The 11821-nt window shown below is 33.1% G+C and overlaps 1 protein-coding gene across 1 annotated transcript in view; it reads right to left on the bottom strand.

Annotated features, from left to right (window-relative positions):
* Positions 1 to 11355, bottom strand: part of LOC142611381 (putative CoA ligase CCL10) — a 12142-nt gene extending 787 nt beyond the window's left edge. The window contains exons 1-5 of the mRNA XM_075783494.1: positions 10203 to 11355; positions 2423 to 2612; positions 1744 to 1889; positions 898 to 965; positions 664 to 766 (exon numbers count right to left, since the gene is read on the bottom strand). Coding sequence (XP_075639609.1) covers positions 664 to 766; positions 898 to 965; positions 1744 to 1889; positions 2423 to 2612; positions 10203 to 11228 — 1533 coding nt within the window. The 5' untranslated portion in view covers positions 11229 to 11355. The remainder of the gene's footprint in view (positions 1 to 663; positions 767 to 897; positions 966 to 1743; positions 1890 to 2422; positions 2613 to 10202) is intronic.
* Positions 11356 to 11821: the final 466 nt, after the last annotated feature.

Genomic DNA, 11821 nt, shown 5'->3' on the forward strand with positions numbered 1-11821 from the left:
TTCTTAGGGAAACATCTATAGATTGGCCCCTGTTTCATTCAATGTTTCTAATTTTGGTGTAGGCTATTTTGGGGCTTATTATTTTCAGCTATTTGGCTTAGGTGCTCTGTTGTACATGACTTCTTAATTCTTTTGAAATTAATTGCTCAATCATCTAAAAAGGACATGAACAACCAATAGGATTTGGGCTTGGCAATGTATATAAGCTTCCTTGTAAGACTTGGATCTCATAAGTCATTATTGACAAGTTGATGTACTTTGTTACGGTCTCTCTTCACCTCTCTCTCTCTCTAATCCGGTTCTCTCTATTTTCTTGGAAGAAAGATTCCCTCATAGCAATCCCTAATCAGCACTCTCTTCTCCCATTCATCCCACACACAAACATCTCCACCATTATCAAAAAAATTCACTAATACCCAAAACCCTATCAACCTTATCTCACAAACTCATAAGCACTTGTCCTATTCACCCTAGAGCTAAATAGACACGTGACCCTCCTATCATATATTAGGTTTTTAGATTGATAAACGTATATGCATTATACACTAGATAAGTAATTTAGGAGTGGATGTTCCTTACTGAAATGACTATTTCCTCAAAGATATACAGCTTGCTGTCATCACTGCAATTAAAATCATCCCAAAAAAAAGAAAGAAAAAATACCTGCTTTGCAATGAATTTCTGAACATCTTCTTCTTTGAGCAAGCTGTTTGGTGCACGCACAACAAATGCAATTGGGACCTCACCACATTTGGCATCAGGAAATCTACGGAAGTTGAAATTGTAATTAAACTGTCATGCAGTGATTCAAAGATAAGGTAACAGATGGACATGTATAACTGCTTATAAAGCATAAGGAAAATTATGACAGAGAACTTATATGACTCTCCTACTTACGGGATCACAACAGCATCTAATATTTCAGGGTGAGAAAGCAGCAGCCCTTCAAGCTCTGCCGGAGCCACCTAACAAACAGTCAAGTAAAAGATGATACACTACCTTTTATAGTAATAATAAGGAAAAGTTTTAGTTTACGTTGTACTAGCAAAATGTGTATAACATTGTACACATTTTGTGTGCCTACAATTTAAGTTTACATTGTTAATATAAAGTAAACGTTAAGCCTATAAAATTCCTAATAATAATTCATAATGAAGTGACTAAATTTTAATTTAACCGCGAACCTATCGCAACTCTCATTTTTTTGAACTTCCGGATTGGCTTTAGTCGATGTATATGACACTGAACACAAATACAAGCTAACTTATATACTCACCTAACAAAAGGTAAAAAAATCATGCGGAGAAACAGAGGCATTGATAAATTAATGACTCACAGGAGAAAGTGCTTTTTTTGATTTCCAAGCTAATCAGATGACTAGAGAGACATGGTGACAAGTCATTAGTAGTAAAAGTTATATAGCACTTTGGGGGATATTTTCTCAGTAAAGAAAAATACTTGACAATAGTATCAAATGAATCAGCTTAGCTAATTTTCATTAATCATTAAATTGTTCTAAGAGGCTCATAGATTATTCGCTCACTGGGGAAGAATATATCTAATTTCCCCAATACTGCTATATGAGCAAATGTAAACTTTCCCAGGGTCAGATGCCTGCACTGTTAGGATAAGTATTGCCAATATAAAATGTAAAGGAAACAAGAAGCTTTAATCTTCTCACAAGAAATGGTTAGTAATATCACATACACCTTCTCTTTTAACAATCAATAAAGGATAAGTTACCTGAAAGGCATTGCACTTGATGAGCTCCTTAATTCGGTCCACAACAAATAATTGTCCTTCTTCATCGAAATATCCAAGATCTCCTGTGTGCAGCCATCCTTGTCCATCTATTGTTAGCTTTGTTGCTTGTGGATTATTAAAATAACCTGAAAGAAGGATTTTGAGATATTGCATGAATCATACTAGCTATATTTAATCTATAAGGAAAAAGTAATTTAACCAATGAGTCTCTCAAGGTGTTTTCTACCTGACATACTCAAGTAACTCTATCCCAAAGGTTTGCAAGCTGTTAGAACTTGGAGTTAGGGTTAATTGATTAAATTCACAATTTTCTAACAATTTGAACTTTTGGTAATTTAACATTGTATTATAGTAAGAGATCTTGAGTTCAATCTTTGACTCCACTCTACCTCCACGACCAAAAGAGAAGTCCTTGCAAGGAAAGCAAGAAGCTTTTGGAATAATAGTTAATTTAACACAAGCAAATGTATATATAATCCCTAGTCATATACTTTGTTATTTTAACATTAGCAATGTGCAAAATCAGTGACACAAACTTTCTTGACTACTAGATGGATTAAGGGGGAAAAAAGTCTATAAGGTACTTTGGATTGAGAAATCAACATATGCCCTGTCAAAACTAGGAATCTAGTAAGAAACATTGATCCAAAAACTCAACCTTGCATCATATTAGGTCCTCGAAACCAGATTTCTCCTAATTGATTAGGTGGAAGAGGCTGTAATGTATCTATGCTAATTATTTGGCATTCAACTCCCGAAAGGAGTGTTCCGGTTGAGGAAGAAAGGTGAGATCCTTCCTTTGGATTTGCCAATGAGATGTCTCCACAAGCTTCTGTCATTCCATAGCCCTGCCAGAATACAACATAATGCACTCGAAATCAAGATGTGAGTTTTCTCACTACAAACTACCACAGAGAAGCTTCAATGCATAATTCTACATGTATTGCTTATCATATGCTTTTTCTTTATTGATACTAAATTTAAGAACTTATCCCTATATTATAATATGCTTCCATGATAGATGAAGCAATGCATGTTTGTTGAAAATTTGTGAGAAAAGTTCACCTTTTCAGTTTATAGGCTTATCATAAAAAAGTTAGAGCAGGCTTAAAAGATAGCCATTGTAATGTTCCTATGCTTTCTGTGCCTTCACCTTCCCAGTTGAGCAACTCAAGTTCTGCTCAAGTTAGGAAGGAGGCAATACCTCTCTGTCTCACTAACTTATATCTTAGTGCATAAATCACTCATTCTATTGAAAAATAATTTTTAAAAAAAATAGCAAACATACAATTGAGAATTTATCATTGCTGCAATTCTCTCGAGAGGAAAGTTATGACATGTACAATACTTCCCTCTGCAGTGTCAAGAACAAAATATTTGAAAATGTTTGATTATTGTAACAAGTATGCAATACTGATATAGTTTTATCTCACCCAACTCAATAAGAGATTCATTCTAGATTAATACCAATTTGTCTTGTAGTTGCATGGTTTAGAACTTCGTATGACAAGAACTTCTTTAAATTGTTCAAAATAACTCTAAAACTCTAAATAACCAAAATACATTGAAGACTACCAGAATGACTAAAATATTTCTAGAGCTTCTACAATGATCAAAATATCACCTAATATCTCTAAAATTACCAAAATATCTCACGAAATGAACAAAATGACCAAAACACCCCTAGAAGAATGAACAAAACACCAAAAGAGATTAAAATACTTGTAGAACATCCAAAATGACCTAAATGCCCCCTAAAACGTCCATGATTAAGAAAGTACCCTTGAAGTCTCTAACATGACCAAAATTAGAGGTATTTTGTTGAAGTAACAATATTATGAAAATTTGGATCGGTAAAAAGATTGCTATCAGGAAATCAAAGTAGGAATATAATCCAATATATGATTAAATTGTATAATCCTTCACAAATATTTTGTTCATTTTAGTGGTTTCAAAGGTATTGGAGGTTCATGGGCATTTTAATTATTCTGAAGGTTGGGGTTTTCGCAATCATTTTGAATGTCTTGAAGATATTTTATTAATTTTAGAGGTTTTGGGATTACTTTGATCATTTTAGAGGCTTAGGTGGTATTATGGAGGATTGGGGTATTTTGATCATTTTGGGTATTCCAAGGGCATCTAGGTTAATTTGGAGATTCTGAATATATTTTGGTTATTCTTTAAAAGTCCAGAGTCATTTTGGAGAAATATAGCATACTGGTCATCAAACCGACATACTAACCCCAAGAAATGTACTGGTTTGATTGCCAGGGTGTGTTTCATACTATTTCAACCTTTTTGGCATATCTTGGTCTTTCTGAGCCTGTAAATCGTTTCTGATTAGTACAAAAATAGTAATGAAAACTCTACCATGGTAATAAATTAGGAATTGGAAGATCGTTGGAATGTTTGTGGAATAGTAGCATAAAGAATGAAATGATGAAGAGAAATAAAGGGAAAATAAGAAAGAGATATAGAAGGCAGAAAAATTGAAGAAGTTCTTGAAAAAAAATATGATAATACAGTTAAAGAAGAAGAAAGAAAAAAGTCAAAAAACAGGAATAAATAGGAGCAATGTTACAGATACTCAATATTTTTTTAGTGGTTTTAGGGATATTATAAATTTTAATTCATAAGTCTTGCTAATTAAAGTGTCACCACCAATTATAAGAAGTAATTCAAATACTCATTTAGGGAAAATACTAAAACTACTACAAATTTTATTATATAAAGTTTACAAATTATTGTGATGTTGAATGTAATTGGTAGACTTCAACCACTAATAAATGAATGAATGATTTTTTTTTTTTTTTTTTGTAATTTGTGAGACGTCAATTTGTAAACTTTATGTAGTAAAATTTGCAGTATCCCTTGCATCACTCCTCACTTATTATCTTGTTGAACTGACATATATCAATTTTATTTTTATTTTTTTGATAGGAAAACAATTTTAACTGTCATATCAATTTGTAAGATTTGAAGAGATGTGGCTAGTGGACAAAGGATGTGGGGAAACAATTGAAGGAGTGTGGCAAGCTAGTTACGAGGGAGTTGAAAATACAAGAGTGTTGAGAAAAATTGAATCCTGTGGGAAGGAGTTAACAAGATGGAGCTGGAATTGTTTCAGCAATGTAAGAAGAGAGCTGGAAAAGAAGAGGAAAGAATTGGCTCGAGTTGAGAAATTAATTTACAGGGAGGATGTGCAGCTCGGCTGATAGCTGTCCAAAAAGAGATAATTTCTCTTATGGATAAAGAAGATAATTGTGTAAATTCTCTTAGGCTAAAATTGTGTAAATTTACACAGTTGTTACTGTAACCGTGTAAATATACATGGTTACTATAATTTTGTATTTAATATTTTATTAATCTCTCTCTCTCTCTCTCTCTCTCTCTCTCTCTCTCTCTTAACAACAAAGAACTTTTCTGCAAATCCACCCCACCATCCAACCACCACAACTCATTACATTACATGATATTCCAATCACAAAATCAACCCAAAATCAAAATCAAAATCAATAGAAAATCAAATAAAAAATCAATTCAAACTCATCAATGGAAAACCCAATATCAAATAGTCAATGGAAAACCCATCAACCCAAACTCAAATCCAAATCATCACCATCGCCAAGTATGCAGTCGTCATCACCTTGAATGATTGTTTCAAAGAGGAGATCAACTATCTGATGAGGAATAGAGAGGTGTAGGTTGTGGCTCTTTGTGAAAGGGAGCTCAAAGGAGAGAGAGAATATAAAGGAAATTCTTAAGCGAAAGAGAAAATGTGACTTTGAGTGAATGGATGAAATGAGAAAGAGAGAGGTGAGAGGAAAACTGTGTGTTTGTGGTTTGGGATGAGAGAGAGAGAGAGCTAAGAGCCAAGATACTATATAGGAGAGAAGATGAGATGCAATTAATAATAAAAAATTGAAAATTTATTATTTAAATAGAATAGTGTAGAATAGATCAGTTGATGTGAATAGTTTTAAAAAATGATTATGTAAAATAGAAAAAGTAAGTTATTATATTAAAATACATGAATTTTTGTACGAATTAGTGCGAATGCTCTAAGACATTCCAACAAACTCTTCTAGGGTCACATTTTATTACAATTTGTTTGAGTATCAACTAATAATTGGGTACTTAGAGCATTAGTATTAGTGGTGCTAAAAAACTATATTTTTAGCACCACCAATACTAAAAAAAGCATATTGTAATAGTGGTGTCATAGCTAAAATTGTTTAGGTTGTTGCTAAAAAGGCTAAACTGCAAATAATCAAAACCAAGGCAGTATGGGTTTAGCTATGACACCACTAAACTGCAAATAATTATTGGTTTAATTAATACTAAAGAGGCATACTGCAATAGTGGTTTTATTACATCTCCAATTAAAATAATGATTTTAAAGGCCTATGTAATTTGTCAACTTGTGGATTATAGAACCACGTACACAAAGAGTGAACCCCATTGGAATTCCATGAAGTGTCTGAAAGTTTTTAAAACAAAAGGTTAATATATAAGAGAATCAAATAATCAAAACCAAGGCTAAACCCATAATATTAATTAATTAATTAAATAAATACATCTGACCAGGTGAAACTAAGAAATATTTTAACCAAAAAAAAAAAAAACTAAGAAATAGTTTGGTTCAAATACATCTTACCAGTTTTTTAAAACGAATGTTTTTTTTTAATCTTATATAATGTTGATGTTTGATTCAAATATATTGCTATTTTATTTGATATTTTCTATCTTTTAATCAATGTGATTTTTTTTTTTTTTTTGTCTTTTTATCGTTAAGCTAAAACATTAATTTGACTTAAATTTACAACTAATTAGATATTGGGAAGAAAAAAAAAAAAGACATGATCATCTCCGCAACCATTTAATTAAAAATTGCATTTACCGTCCTTGGACACCTTAGTGATAGGGGACTAAAATTAAAAAATTTCTTTTGGGTGAATTATAAAAATTTCCTTTGAAATTTGAGGATATAACACTTTTGTTCAAAACTGAGAGAAAAATAATATGCTATTTTGTCTATTGTTTTTCTTTAAAATATCATTATTATACTAGACAATTATTTGCTATTATATGATGGTGGCGATGATTGTGATGGTTATTTATTACAGTAGATATATTATTTTATTATGTTAAAAACTAAAATAAAATTACTGATATTAGATGTTTTGTAAAGTGCAAAAATAAAATAAATAAAATAACTTCTTATAATGTCAAATAACTAAATTTACAACTCTACCAAAGTGAATGTTTTTATAATAAGTCATTGGGGCTGCCATGTAAAAGCACTACAAACCTATCATTTTTGCATTTTAAAAAATTTTCATTGCTAAGAGGAACTCTTGTCAGAAGAAAAAATTAAGTAGGATGTCATTAATTTTTGACGAACTCTTGTCAGCATTTAAAAGTTTAATTCAAAAGAAATAAATATCGTAGATGGGGAGGATTTTAATTAAATATTACCTTTTTCGGCCAAGAACATATTAAAATAATAATAATAATAAATAAAAACTATACGGAGGGGTATTTGGTTTAGTCATTTTCATTGTTCATATCTCGATTTCCATCAATTATTATTCAATAATTACGAACCGATAAAGCCTATCAGCTGTGATAGGAGAGAAATATACACAGTAACATGTGTATTTTCTCCCTTTCCACATACGTTGCACCTTCAGTGCTTCTTTCACCTTTTCGAGAAGGTAGTCAGGTACTAGGTGAGATGGGTGAGTGGGTCTCTCATGTCAGTGAGATAATAGGTTTATAGGCCCGTATTATTCAAGATTTTTCCTCCATTTTTTCCTTCTTTCTTCACATCTATTGCTTCCTCTTTCTTTTTTTCTCTTCTTTTTATTTATTTATTATCTCATCACACAGATGCTTTTGTGAGTTTTTGTTGTGGGTTTTTCTGTACTTCTAATGGGTTTATTTGTTTTTGTATTGGTGGGATTTGTTTGGGCTTGTGCAGAGGAGGGAGAGACGGCAGCTGGATCTCAACCCAGGTGAACCGTCGTGTGCGGTTGTGGATGTTTCAACATCAGTGGGTTTGTGGGTTCCAATGATGAGATGTGAGTTGGGTTTTTAAGGGTTGGTATCGGCGGTTTTGTGGTTTTTGTGGGATGCACTGGTTGTCCGTGGTGGTAGGAGGGGGAGTTGGGTTTTACACTTATTGCTCATGTCTTTTTAGAAGAGCATCTTGGCAGTGTGACACAACTTGGCTTGTTTGTGAGGGAAGGAGAGGAGGAGCAGTGGTGGCTCTGAGCAGATTTGTGACTTTGGAATATTGTCACCATCTTGTCTGGTCAGACTTGTAGGACTCCATATTTTTAGTTAAAAATGAATATTTTTTAGCAGAAAATTAAAGCCAAACATGTTGGGTTAAGATAAAGAGAAAAAGAGTGAATAAAATATGAATAAAAATTGAGATATGAGCGGTGAAAATCAAACAGGCTTCATCCATACTGACATGTTTCGTTTTTAATTTTTTATTATGTATTTTATTAATATGTCCTTTGAGATATACAATAATTATTTATTTTTAAAAAAATATTCTTTATAAGAATGTGTTGACAATTTTTTTAATTATTAAATTTTTTTAATATAAATAAATAATTTAATATCTGCCTTAGAGCACGCATTAACCGTCCATTTATTATCTCATTGGCCATGCACTTCCTTATTTTATATGTCATGCCCAAAACAGCACACCTGATTAATCTCTGCCGACATGTTTCTTTTTTTTTGCCAAAACAAAAAGAAATAAAGAAATTCAAATTAGAGACTATTATTAGTATAATATTACCTGACAATATCAGGACGAGGGATATTTCTTGCACCCTCCTCCATGACATCCCTCGTGGCAGGGGCGGGCTACATTGCTCTACTAGTAATAGGGTATAATTCTCCCATAAAAAAAAATTAGAACCGCCCCCTCCCTCTAATTATTTCTAAGATTTCTAGTTACTTCAATTAATTTTTAGTTAACCTTTTAAAATTTTATTATTTTTCCATCTCAATAGTTCCTAAGATTTATAATTAGTCCAAAAGATAATGACTAATGGTTGATCTTTTCAATTGTCCAAAAAATTTATAATTAATCTAATGGATAATAACTCACTCTCTAGCATCGTTGACAACTCATTTCTCAACATAATTTCAATTTTTTTTTTCATCTTTAGGTACTTACGAAGCTTTGTTGTACTTGCTAGTGCCAGCTCATTGCCCTATTTTCTTTCTTCTCAACACAAAAACTCTTATCTCAACCAAAATTATTAATCCATTTCTTTTCTTTCTCTTTTATCAATTATCATTGTTATTTTACCATTAGTATTATTTTTGTTTCTTTCTTTTGCCACTATGTGTGTGTTGATATGCATAACGGTATTTAAGATTTTTGTTGTTCACATTTTTGTATTGTTATCTTTATTCCATTAAAGATTATTGGGCATAATTTTGAGGTGAACTTCTCTTTTATTGGATTTTTTTTTTTTTTTGTATTTGTCTATAATAAACTATATAATTTTTGTATGTTCATTAATATTTAAGAATATAACAATATATCAAAGTTAATAATTTTGTATTCAATATGAATTATGGTTAACATATCAATAGTACAATTCGGCCCCCCAAGTAAAATTTTGTGGTTATGCCCCTGCCTCATGGCATTGTCTTTGTTTTGTTTTTGTTTTTTTTCTTAACGGAGACTTTTTATATAGGGTCATTTTAACAAGTGTATTAGGGTATTGGTTAACAATCAATTTTAGAAAATTTTTGACCCTACTTTTATGAGAAATGAAAAAAAAAACTGTTAAACTACTAATTGCTTTTTTGTTTCTTTTTCCATAAAAACTTTCTATAAAATAAATTATTAATCAATACTTTAAGGGCATATGTTAGTATTTCTCTTTTAATATAGGATTTTGCTAATGTGTGTGTGTGTGTATATATATATATATATATTATTTCATTTCTTATTTAAGCTGTTGACAATAATTAGCACTGTTTTAAAAACCGGACCAGACCAACCGGTCAGACCGATTCAACCGGAAAAATCGGTGCAGTCTGGTCCGGTTAAATGTCTCAAAACTGGTCAACAATCGATCAAAAACCAGAAAAAACCAATCAAAAATCGAAAATTTTGAAAAAAACAGTTTGATTCTCGGTTCATTTTTTAGAACCATAGTAATTAGAATGTTGCGGCGAATATAAAACCTTAAACCATCGTTAATACATATCTTGACAACAATGATAATTTTGCGACGGATACAAAGAGGGTGCTTGATTTTATTATTTAAATAATAAATTTTGTTATTTAAACAATACAATACTAATTTTATAACACTTTTTAGGTTAAATATTTCACTTGACTTATTATCTTAAAAAGAAAAATTAAAAAAAATGAAAGAAAAATCAGAGATTTCTACCTGACAAATTTCAGCGTGAGGGATCTTTTTTGCACACTCCTCCATCACATCCCTCCCAAGAGGTGCTGCACCAGACCTGATCTGCTTCAACGACGACAAGTCATACTTCTTTAACACCGCACTCTGCTTCACCAGCTCAATCATCACCGGCGGAACCACGCACAAATGGGTCACTCTATACTTCTCCACCGCCCACAATACCTTCTCCAAATCAAACCTCCTCATCGAAACTACCGTGTTCCCTCTCCGAAGCTGCGAATACAGTGCCACCGATAGCCCGAACATATGAAACATAGGCACGAAACACAGGAACACGTTTCTTGGGTCCCCGCATCGGTCCTGGTCGGCTGTCACCATTAGCGAAGTCGCGATTAAGTTCTTATGCATCGTAATCACTCCCTTGCTCTTCCCGGTCGTGCCAGACGAGTACATAAGCGCCGCCATGTCGCTCTGTGTCACGGCTTTATCCGGTAATTCACACTCCACGTTCGACATTTCTATCAGTTCAGAGTAATACCAAATCTTCGAACTCGGTGTTTCTTTAAAACTCATAGATTTCGAAGAACCTATAATTATGGAAGGCAAGTTTAATTCATTGATTTTGTGCCAGAGTTCAGGGACGGTTATAACAAGCTTAGGGTTACAGTCCTGGACTTGCTTTGAGATCTCGGAAACGGTATACGAAGGATTACAGGTTGAAGCAATTGCACCGAGAGCGACAATGGCGAGAAAACACACAGGGAAGTGGATTGAGTTGGGAGCGACGATGAGGACGACGTCGTTTTTGTGAATGTTGAGATGGAGCAAAGAGTGGGCGAGCTTGGAGACTTGGAGTTTGAGCTGGTGGAAGGTTAGGGTTTCGTTGGTATCAGCGTCGATGAGAGCGAGGCATTGTGGGAAGGAAGATGAGTTTTGGAGGAGGAAAGAAGTGAGAGAGAGGTTGGGATTGGTGGGGAGGTGAATCGGTGGTCTTGGGGATGTGTAGGTTTGAGTTTGGGAGTTGAAGGTTACTGTTGCCATGCCCATGGGTGTTTGGGGAGTGAGAAAATGTAGCAATTGTTTGCTTCTAAGGAAAGTTTGGGGTTTGAACTATGAAGATGGGAGATTAAGGCAAGGTGATCGAGAGTTATATAGAACAAAAAGTTGAACGGTGGGAGAGGGACACTGCCAGTGGCATGAACGTTGAACATATCACATCACATGGCCGGTACGAGTTGTAATCTGGTTGTAACTAAAATTCATAACATTTTCAGCACCTAGATTGGCAAAAGGTTTTAATGTAATCTGATTTATAGAAATTTTTAACCGTGTGGATGGTTCTTTTAACCACCACCACCACACGGTGGATTGCATAAAAACTCCTCCAATCTAGATCACTGGCATAAAAATCTTATTCATTGAAAAATTCTAAGGTCACAGTTAAATTTTTATTTTCACAATCATTTGATATGGCTGACTTTAAATGGTGAATTCATATGAAAATTTCAGACAACTAGTCACAATATACTATATAGAATAGTTGTAAAATTAGGTGTGAAATATTGATTTTCGTCCTAGAGGCTAGAATAACATGTATTGAGCCAAACATTGTTAGCCACATGTATAAATTTTTTGAGGGA

Source organism: Castanea sativa, chromosome 9 (genome assembly GCF_040712315.1).
Source record: "Castanea sativa cultivar Marrone di Chiusa Pesio chromosome 9, ASM4071231v1".
Taxonomy (NCBI): domain Eukaryota; kingdom Viridiplantae; phylum Streptophyta; class Magnoliopsida; order Fagales; family Fagaceae; genus Castanea; species Castanea sativa.